Source organism: Saccostrea echinata, unplaced genomic scaffold (assembly GCF_033153115.1).
Source record: "Saccostrea echinata isolate AGI-Se365-2 ecotype Australia unplaced genomic scaffold, CSIRO_AGI_Sech_v1 ptg000010l, whole genome shotgun sequence".
Lineage (NCBI taxonomy): Eukaryota > Metazoa > Mollusca > Bivalvia > Ostreida > Ostreidae > Saccostrea > Saccostrea echinata.
Window position 1 is genome coordinate 6,858,274 of NW_026889759.1, and position 11,518 is coordinate 6,869,791.

Here is an 11,518-nt window from a genome sequence, read left to right on the forward strand (position 1 = left end):
GAGCTTTAAATGTGGGCTATAGTAACTTTTGTTTAATCAAGTTGTGGTCATGGCTGATGTTTAAAAAAATGTTATACCATGTCAGGAGTGCAACAGAAAAAATGTAGTGTTGCCAAAAAAACATCAATTGTAAAATTCTGAAAGAAAATTAAGACAAAAAAGAATTTTCTAAGTGTAAAACAATAACTGATATACATTTTAAAACTTAAAATTGTTATATAAATCACAAGCAGCATTAATTAGAGTCAAGTATATGTGCATACCCAATAATGTCAGGAGTGCAACATTTGATGTTTTGCTCTCAAGCATGAAAATACTATTATCATTATATGATTTTCTGATTTTTATTTTGGAAAAGAAAGACACAAAGAACATTTTTACCAAATAGATTTATTAATTACTGGGTCTGTCTGTGCTTCAGATCTACATTTCTATGGTCAGGAGTGCAACACATTTTTTTAAAGATTCAAGTTGTGTGATGAAAACACTTCTATTCATGCTTAGACGTATTCATTAATTAATAATGATCTTTTTGTATAATTTAATACTAAATTATTGACAGTTTTATTATTAAAATCCTTCCTTTTTCAATTTTATCAATTCAGATGTGTTTTTATCTTTTTTGTGATTTTTTAAATGAATGTTAAAAATAAACACACTAAAAATTGTCATAAAATTCAAGTAATTCCTCCTCAACTTCACTGAAACAACAGAACAAGTACTTATGTAATTTTCACCTCACAATTCTACTTTAAAGGTCCCAATGCTTTTGGTCAGGAGTGCAACAAATATGTTAGAATTATAAATCATCCAATAAGAATAAAAATAAAGAAAAAATGATGAGTAGAATTTTTCTGGTGGGTTACTGTGTTTGTCCTCTAAAGAAAAATATGCTATAAAATATATTTTATCTTCTAAATATACATTTAAGCTAGTTTTTTGGCATAAATAGGGAATAATTCCAGATAAAATGTGAATTTCAAATACTTTCATCTGTTTTAATTATAAAATATCAGACTGTAAGTATTGCACAATTTCATTACCACTTGATGTTGCCAACACTTTATGAATTTTTGTGTTCTACGGTTTTAATTTTTTAATTTTACTGCAGTCAGGAGTGCAACAAAACTGCTTTATAATACCAATGCTTTTTAACTATCTTTACTAAAAAATGCGTTGGAAAAAAATGTTTGATACTATTTTATGTTCAAAACACTATGTCTATCAACAAATTACAGAAATTTTCTTGTCAATTCAGGGAATAGTTTTCATCATTTCACATATAGTTTTATATACAATTTATATATATTACACTTTGCAAATAATCATGTGTTAAGGTCTTCAAAATATGAAAAACCTGCCGTAAACGATCAAAAATATCAAAACGACAAATTAATTTACAAAGTAAGAATGGGTTATTGTGTGTTATAATTTTTAAAACAATGATAAATAAAATACATATCAGATGTCAGGAGTGCAACACAATAATGTAACATAGAGTCACTTCAAAATCTAGTATTTTTTGTAAGAGAACTCATATATAAAAATTCTTTTTTGGCTTAGATGTAAGGAATTGGCTTGAACGGACAAAAAAGTGAAATTTGGGCAATTTTATTGCTTCATATTTTTTTCATATTAAAACTTTTCAAACCAGAATTGAAAAAATAATGTAAAATGACAATCAAAAAGTCATATTTTTGTCACACATACAAGAGAAGACACTCAATCAAGGTCTAGATTTAATCATTTATACCCCTTTTACCATTTTGAAGCATAAAAAACTATAATTTCTTGTGATTATGTATTTTAGAAAGTCTTTTAAGGTGTAATGATATTTTCTTTTTTCAAAAGAAATTTTACTAACAAAAATTCTGAAACTTTTTAATCCAATTGTCTATTCTATTGCCACTTCAGGATTTTAAACTAGAATGCATGTGCAATATGATGATATAAGTGAAAAATATGTCAGAAGCAGTTGAATTTTTCCAAAAAATTTCAGTTTGGTGGTCATTTTTTTTAATTCACCCATTTCTCTCTTACGTATCGGTCAGCCTTAATACTCCTGTGCATGGAGGTCTTCGGTGCATTTATCTTTCTCATAGGGATATTATCCAACCCTTCCAACAAGATAGCCCTTAGCTTGTAAAGAGGCGCTGGGATATTCTGACGCCTTTTTACTCTACAGGCCAGTTAGTCCCATATATATTCAGTTGGAGACAAAGGTAGAGTGTATGGACACAGTCGAGTAGGTTAATGTGATTTTTTGCTAGAAAGTCTTAATATTCACAGCCAACATTGGATGGGGGAGGGGGGGGGGGGGTTAAATTTGCTGACAAAAATAGGCATACAGGCATCACATGCGCGTTTGATACGAACACCTCCGTAAAGTTGACAATCGCAGACTAAACTCGTGCAATCGGTTTCTTCCAGTTTTGGGGTGGAAGTGAAGACTGTGATTGCCTTCTGTATTAAAAGCGGTTTTGGTGGTAGTGACGTCGCGATTACGCAGGTGGTATGACATGGCCTCGTTACGCGCTGTCGTTCCCGTCGCGGCTGGTCAAAATTCCTTCCACTGTTTCTCTGGGGACTGATAAGATGTCTTATGGTAGAAAATCCACAACAACCTATTGTTGCCTTTGTTTGTTCTCAGGCAATGCAATTGCCAGATAACATTGAACTTCGTCAGCCGTACCATTTTTGTAAGAAATTCAAATTGACTTTAAATAGCGAAAAACAATGTGTATATCTCCAGAGTATCAACTTGTATTACAAATTTTGCTGACATACCTGTTATCGCCAATCTGCACGTGCTCTTGGTTTTTTACCACTTTCCCTATGTGACGTCATACCTTTTATGGTTGAGTAATTTCGAACACCAATTTAGATGCAAACTAAACAAAATACTTCCCAGACAAATTTTCATAATTTTCGGTCAAGCAGTAAAATAATTATCGAATAGTAAGTTACCCTACGTTTCTTTTTCCTTTCAGTATATAATCAATACCCCCCCCCCCTCCCCTTAAAACCAAAATCCCTGCCCATGGCTTTCACAATTTTGCAAGAAGCACCTTTTCTCATCAAAACCATGTGTTTGTTTGCTAAATATCCAGGAGCGGAGATTTTCAAAGAACAAAATGATTATTGTCAATAATACCAATACCCCTGAACCAAGGGCAATGAATTTCACAATTTAAGAAGAGGCTCCTATGCTTATCAAAACAATGCACTTCGTTTGTTTGCTAAATATGCAGGAGCAGGGGAAAAGATTTTCAAATAACTTTCACAATATGATCAATAGAGCCCTACACTAACACAAGAACCTCTGACCCAGTAGCCATCAATTTCACAATTTTGGAAGGAGCGACCTTGCTTCTCATAACCATGCACTGAGTTTGTTGCTGTAGCAGAGAAGATTTTCAAGAATTAATGCATTTCACTATATGATCAATACACCTCCACCCAATACCAGAACCTCTTACCCAGGGATCATGAATTTCACAACTTTGGAAGAGGCACCCTTGCTTGTTTTAACCATGCACTTGGTTTGTTTGCTTAATATACAGAAAGACAGTAGACTTTTACAGAAAGACTGCAAACAATAGTACCAGTATAGTTCTGCTGCCTACCTGCAAATCATTTTTTCAAAAGTTGAATATGTTCAAATGTTCATGGACAGTGCACATTGATTGACAGAAACAGGTAGCGGTAGGTCACCTGAGCGACTAAGATGATTCAACATCGAGTTTCAATGTTAACTATTCAATAATTATAATAACTGTGATTGAAAAAGACAATTCAATAAAACAGAGTAAAAATAAATCTTAATTAGTTTAAACAAGTTTGTGCAAGAGTTCATGCAAAAATTGATTACAAATAGGGAATACGTGTTTAAAATACAGACTTACGTTAAATTTTCTTCTGTCCCAAGAACATATAAGAGAAGTCAAATATATGTTCACTAGAATTTCTTTATCTCTTTAGATTGCCAACATCTATCAAATTTCAGATAAATCGATAAATAACAGTATCATATCCGTCATATCTGCACATGATGTTTTTTAATATACCTGTAGAAAAAAAGCATTGAAACTGTGACAAAAATCTTACTAGACAAAACAAAAGAATGTTTGCAAGATTCTGAAAACTGTAAACTGATTAATCCACAGAAATGTGTAATTATTAAAAATCTACGACTTAATAAAATTTAGATTTTTTATAGCAAGATTTATGTTGACACAAGAAAATTTCTATTCCTAGCATTTATAGTAAATTTTGATTTTGCCTTGATTTTGTTCTATATATCGAAATCATGAAATTTGAAACCCCTTGTAAAAAACGTTTTGCATATTAATTATATTCTACTATAGCATTGTATCTCAAAACTGAATGACAATTTGAGATAACAGTTAAATTGTGATCTGGAACACGTTACATTGAATAACTGTAACATGTTTTAACAAGTGAATGGATCTAACCTTGTTATATATAGTTTGACTGCAATTGGTATTTTTAATATGGAATTCCAGTTCTTTTAAGCAATTCACCTCTAGACAAAGTAATATTGTACCAACATGCAAGTTTGGCCTTTGCTAAACAATTTACGTAAATAATGCTGCATTAAATAAAAGGAAAAAAAATTTCAAATTTGATTGATCTTTAATATCCATGATGAAAAGAGAATGAAATGTCACTAGAAAACAATTGCTGTTGAAAATTTACATAAAAGTACAATGTACCTACTCAAACCCCCTAAAGATGACCAACAACAAAACATACTACAGTGAAACCTGTCTAACCCGACATGGACTGGGAGAACCAATATTGTGTCGGAATAGACATAAACTGTTGAATTACACAGTGTTAAGAACATGGAAAATAGTAAAATGGTAATATAAACAAAGGTCAGAATTCACAGGGAAACAGTTTGCACAGGTGTCAGATTAGACAGTTTTTACTGTACATGTACTTTCAAAATTTACAAAGATGCTATTCAAAATGCAAAACAGTAATTTCATATCTAATGGTATATAAACAAAAGAGTAATACTGAAATAAAACACAAGCACCATGATGGGGATTTATAGCTATGACTTAAGTTTACGAAAGTCCAAGGGTATTACAACAATGGCCACTGCTGGGAAGGAGTACATGAAAGTGCAATTACGAAAATGATTAACACATATTTGATGTTCAAAATACCCAAGTTTCAAACATATCTTTTTAATTCAGCTTCTGAATAAAATCTTATTAAAAAATAAGAATTTCTCAATTTACTTTGTCAAATTTATTATCCCATTCCAGTTAAAATTTTGCACTTAAAAACAAAATTAACAAATGTCACACTGTCTGTTTAGCTTGGCATTCACTACCATTTCTCTTACCTTTCCGGTTTTTCTCATTTTTTTAATCGGTAGGAAAAATTTTATGCATCATATCAATACATGTATATAATGTATAATATATTGATTTTTCAGACTACTTGTATTTATTCAGAAAAAAATGGTTTCATCCAGCATAACAATCAAATGCTTTTATGATATATGTACATAGATGAAAATTTTTACCTTCTGTTTTTAAGGTCCAAAAGAATCATGATCTATTTATGACAAATAGTAAGCTACTTTTAATTATCCTTTATTCTCCTGGGAACTTGCTAAAAAAAACTATTTACTCCCATAAAATATTAGGGTGTAGAATTACAATACCAAAAAATATACTGATTAAAAACAAGGACATACAGAACTAAACTTATAATAACATTTTATGTGTTAAGAAAATGAATGAAGAATGACTGAAAAAAAATAGGATTTCCAAAACAATGTTTTGTGTATCACTACATAAAATAAAATACAAAATTACCTAATTCTAAATAAACAGGCAGTGTTTAGTGTTTAGAAGTGTTTTCAAAACTTGCAAGATGATTTTGCATTAACAAGATTTAACAACACTGAGATTTTTAACAAAGACACTTGTAATTCACAATATCACAAATGAAACATCAAAAAAGGACTTAATGCTATGCTCTCTTTTAACAAAGAATTATATTCCACAGAGATTTCAATAAAATAAATAATGCCATAAATTCAGATTATTTGACAATAGAGAGTTTTATATATACTAAGTATAAAATTAATAAAGAAGGATGCGTTTCTCCACTGCTTTCCGACATATCGGGCATTCTGCCATTCGATCCCCACACATTTGACATGTGCCGTGGCCGCACAGGAAAATCATGTTCTTCAGACGATCCATACAAACTGGACAGCTGGTCTAAAAAATGAAAACAAACACTATCAGAACTAAGTTTTACTGAATCATACTTATTAACTATAAGATTTATCAGACTATCAAACTATAAGAACCAAGTTTTACTAAATCATACTTATTAAATATAAGATTTAACTTCAAAAATATTTTCATACTCAAAAGAAAACCAAACCTCAATTTTTTACAAAGCAAAAAAAAAAACCAATCTGCTTACTGATGTAATGTAATTTGCCCTTTGTAGTCCTTGTGCTCTCAATTTTCAAGATAAATTATGTGTACAAAGCAAACCTGTATATTCTAACATTTTGGATCCAAATAATACAGTGTTGCAAATTGAATTAAAATTTTAAGATGGTTTTGGCAGCCTATACATGTATAACAGATGGATCCTGAGAATGACCTTCTTTTAAAGAATCAAGAAAAAAAATAATACAATTTTAATTCAGCCTTTCTTGACATATGAAATTCTTCCCCTTGTGGTCAGACAAACCATCGTACCTGATCTTTGATATCCTGTAATTGTTGCTGTAGCTTCTGAATGTCTTTTGTGTTGTCACGGGAACCATTGTTCATGATGCCAGGGGGCTGAGGAGCGGGAGGGGCTGTTCATAACACAAATAACACGTCAGTATTAAACTCATCATGTCAGTGACTCATAATATAAATATCAAGTCAGTTACACAAATATCGTGTCAGTTACACAAATATCAAGTCAGTTACACAAATATCACGTCAGTTACACAAATATCAAGTCAGTTACACAAATATCATGTCAGTTCTCCAAACTTATCTATCAAATAAAAAAATTCATCCTTCCTTCTGTTCAATAATCTTAGACTAGAAAATTAGAAAGATTTACATTTGTGATACAGGCAAAAATGACTTACGAGTTCCCCCACAGCACACAATGAATGGCACAGTCTTCTCAATAGATGATCTACATTGTACACACTTCTTCATCAACTGACCACAGCCTGAAATCAGAACAGTGTTTATGATATTGATTCATTTCTTTCACTTGCTGATAATGGCCATTAAATTTTTTGAAACATATACTATTTGAATATTTTACATGAAATGAATTTCTTTTCAGGTTTTCGTGCCTCCTCAAAGACTTTGTAAGTCGTTCTTCCAGTTGTTTCCCCTTGTATGAAAGCAAAACAAAAACTCCAAACTTACCGTCACAAGCACACATATGACCACAAGGCAAGAACAGAGTGGACGCCTTCTTATCTGAACAAACAACACACTCCTCAATCTGAAAAAAAAACACACACACACAAAATTACAATCAGTCTTAATTAGAACAAAGACATTATATGATTATGATGACAGAAAGTCATTTTTTTTTTATAATTCTTTATTCTCAATATATGTATTTTCTTTCAAAACATTTACCTACATATTTATTTATCTCTTTTAAAGTAACTTGTCAAATAACTTTTCAAATACTCTTAGACAGTTAATACTAAGCTATGATAAACAACAAGTTACCTAAAGTGTCTTTTAAAGTAATTTGTAAGATAACATTTCAAAATGTTCTTTGACACTTAATCCTATGCTATGATAAACAACAATAAGTTACCTTAGTCCTAGACTGGACCTGTTCTTTACACATTAGACACTTTTTGACCCGTGGGGAGCACAAGGAACAAGTAGCAATGTGTCCACAGGGTCCAAACAATGTGTCCCGCTTCAGGTCAGAGCACACCATGCATTCCTCCAGAGATTCCTGGTCATTCCGTAGTATAACCGTGTTGGAGGCAGTGCCGTTAGGACTGAAAATGGATTCAAATTGGTTATAAAACAGAAAAGGATCTAACATAAAATGGACGAAATAGTAACATTTTTATAACCAAGAAAATATCTGAATCAAATGTCATGCAATGTGAATCCCTACACAAACATTTTTATTTGTCTATTTTCACTCAGCTGAATTTTGAATACATTGAAAACATTTTTTGATAATATATTAATTTATAAGTTTGAGAATAAAAAAAATTACTAGTCTTTTTTTAAAAAAAAAACCCAAAAAACCTCAAAAAAAAACAGAGAAATGTACAACCATACAAAATCAGTCTTTCCAAATGACATTCGACCTTTGTGGCCCATGACCTTCACGTCTCACTAACATGACCTCCCAGTTTGACTTCCTTACCTGTGTCTCTCCTTGTGACATTTAGCCAGGGCTTTACACAGATTGGGATCAGGACACAGGTCTAGTGGTGTCTGTCCCTTCTTATTCTTGATGTTCAGATCTGCTCCGTTGGCAGCCAGGAAGCAAGCAATGGAAGCACTGGACTTCTTGTCAGCGCCAGGGGTCCCTAATCCCATTAAAAGCTAGAAAAAAACACACAGGCTCCGGGTTAGTAAACAACCTCACAAAAATGACACGATCATGAAATGGAATTTTATCACATGTTGCACATACATGTAACCGATTTCTCTAGACATGATGATAAACTGAAAAGATTTCCAAGATTACAAGTTCCAAAACTCATAAAAAAAATGACTGCATCAAAATGTATTTTCCCCATTATCAGACATGATGTCTGTATTAATATGTCATCATTATGGATCAAAGATGTCTTTCCTTTAATCATTAGTGCATTTTTTTACTTGTTATTATTGAAAAAATATGTTAAAAGCTTTTATCCCCTTTTATATATTTCTTGAAGGTCATGCTCATTTGTGTCATTAAGTGCTTCATAGAATACACATATTGCTTTTGTTATTCCTCTTTCCAAACCCCATAAAAATTTACAAAAATTCTTTACATTTTTTATCCCCTTTGATGACTTCAGTATCACAATAAAGAGGGTATGCCTTACCCATACCCATCAAAAACTGGAACACAGACTGCAAAGGCCAAAATCAAACATGAAGCCTTCCAATGTATTTAACTCTGCCATTTACAATTAAAACAAAAATGTGGAACATACTTTGCCTACATCCTGCATGTCCTGCAGCTGTCGGAGTTGGGACAGGGTGTGGTGTCTAAGGGCCTCATGTAGTGGTGTGTCTCCGTCCTTGTCGGGGATGTTCATGTTACAGCCCTCTCTCACCAACAACTGGTGAAATACATTTAAATTTTTAAAGACAGATGATACAAACAAACATTTTTATCAAAAACAATGAAAATAACAACTTAAGTCGTGCTTAGATAAGTAAAATGAATAATTTTAACCACATAGATTTTAATTTTTCATTCAAAAATATCACAATAATGTCCTATAAAGTGATTTAAAAAATGTAAAGATTTATAGGGGTCATTGCAGAAAGGTAGAATTTTGAACATCACAGAAAGTTAACAAGTTCTTGATATTTTAGAAATTTGATATTTGCATCATTTACATCCAAATTAGGTCCAAAAATATATACCAATCCAGGCATCCTTTTTTTTGTATCGTATCATCTGTCCTTAATATCTCATAGAAAGCGGAAAAAAAAGTTGGGAAAACATTTATGTGACTTTCTATATTTACAATTTTACTCTCCTGTTTTATGAAAACATAAAGACTGCTTTCTGTCAAAAATCTAAAGCAGTTGTGAACATTGGAGATTTTTTTCAAGTGAAGAAAAGTTACTTTAGGGTAGACTAACATTTGCACATTAAACATCTTGTCCACCATATACATGTACATTATAATACTGCAATGAACGACACAAGAAAAGAATTACCATACCTGGTGATAAAAAGAACACTAATGTACAGAGCTTGACAAACTCTCAAAGCTATACCTCACTTCAATCATATGAATTTGTTTGCATGTCAAATTGCCATACTACTTTTAGTATTGTTTTTGAAGTACCAATTCTTCAAAGTGCTATTTTATTCAAACATACAGGCCTTAAAAACACACATCCGTATGTGTGGTGTTACATACCCTGACAATCTGTGTGTGCTGTCTTTCCACTGCTAGATGTAAAGCTGTTTGAAGATTTACATTCTGAAGATCCATATTTGCCTTCCCCTGAAAAATATTTCCAATGGTACAAAGTCTGTTCATGATACTCTATACAGGGAAATTTTCACCCCTGTTTCATATTCGCATCTTTCGCCATCTTCACAAGTGGGTGAATTTAAACACGTGTCAAAATGGGCAAATTCCAAAAAAAAAAGAGTTATGTCTTTAACACAACTTTGTCTGGTCAAATTTAAAATGGGGCAAAATCATTAGCAAGTGGGATAGGTTGAAAAGAACACGGGACAAAAATAACACCGTATACAGTAGATCACTGCATTTTGACATACATCCTGTGACCAGAAAAGTTCTTAGCTATTTACTTCAAGAACGCTTTTAAACATGCATATAAATAAGGAAATTTTGCATTCAACACTTTATCCATTTGAATTATTACAGCACTTCATGTCAGTAATAATCATTTCAGCATACCTAGCTTTACCAGTACTTTAATACCAAATAAGTCAATCATTAAAAAAATAAAAACTTTCATATAAGTAAAGAGTTTGATTCATTCTAGAGGAATGATTTCATACATTTCATGACTATTCATGCAAGTTTGCTGGGTCAAAAGTCAAAATGATATTAACCAATGAAAAGTCTTGTACTGATAACACCATACCTGGTGGACCAAGAGCTCTGCCACTTCCACATGGTTATTGAGAGCCGCTAAGTGGAGAGCAGTATATCCATCATCCTTCTTCTCATCCACAATCCACGGTCGTGGAATTTTAGATAGAAGAATCCGCATAGCACTAGAAAAAAAAAAAGCGAACAGATTTTATTCTTTCTTTTTTTTCAAATAATTTATTATATAATTGTGATCTTATAAGAGAACATAAATTTGAGACAGGAATACAATTAGATCTCTATCATCAGTACATATTTCTCAATCAATCACACCGCTTTGGGTAAACTGAAAAAGTTTGCAATGCTTTTTCTCACAACTTACAATTTGATTTTATACCTGGTACATAATGTTCATGCAGTCTTAGATTTCAGTAGTAAAGCATACATATGACAAACTAATTTTGTTTACTTTCACATTACTTTCGTAGATTAGCTAACTTATAAGATATACTATGTGAGTATTCTTTTGGTTTGTATGCAATCTGTTGTACACTATTAGCAACATAAATATCACTTCCAATGTCAAATTAGATAGCAGAAGCCTACAATTAGATTTAATTATCCTTCCCAAAAAAAGCATCTGTGTGATATTTGTAGCCCATGATGCTTGTAAGGGATAATAATTAAAGATAAGGAAAAAAACTATCTACAGATTTA

At 31.9% G+C, this 11,518-nt stretch overlaps 1 protein-coding gene across 1 annotated transcript in view; it reads right to left on the minus strand.

Annotated features, from left to right (window-relative positions):
- Positions 1-4,637: 4,637 nt before the first annotated feature.
- Positions 4,638-11,518, minus strand: part of LOC133184269 (E3 ubiquitin-protein ligase MIB1-like) — a 43,574-nt gene continuing 36,693 nt past the window's right edge. The window contains exons 13-21 of the mRNA XM_061319245.1: positions 10,854-10,986; positions 10,154-10,240; positions 9,209-9,337; positions 8,425-8,606; positions 7,852-8,044; positions 7,446-7,524; positions 7,154-7,240; positions 6,765-6,868; positions 4,638-6,269 (exon numbers count right to left, since the gene is read on the minus strand). Coding sequence (XP_061175229.1) covers positions 6,129-6,269; positions 6,765-6,868; positions 7,154-7,240; positions 7,446-7,524; positions 7,852-8,044; positions 8,425-8,606; positions 9,209-9,337; positions 10,154-10,240; positions 10,854-10,986 — 1,135 coding nt within the window. The 3' untranslated portion in view covers positions 4,638-6,128. The remainder of the gene's footprint in view (positions 6,270-6,764; positions 6,869-7,153; positions 7,241-7,445; positions 7,525-7,851; positions 8,045-8,424; positions 8,607-9,208; positions 9,338-10,153; positions 10,241-10,853; positions 10,987-11,518) is intronic.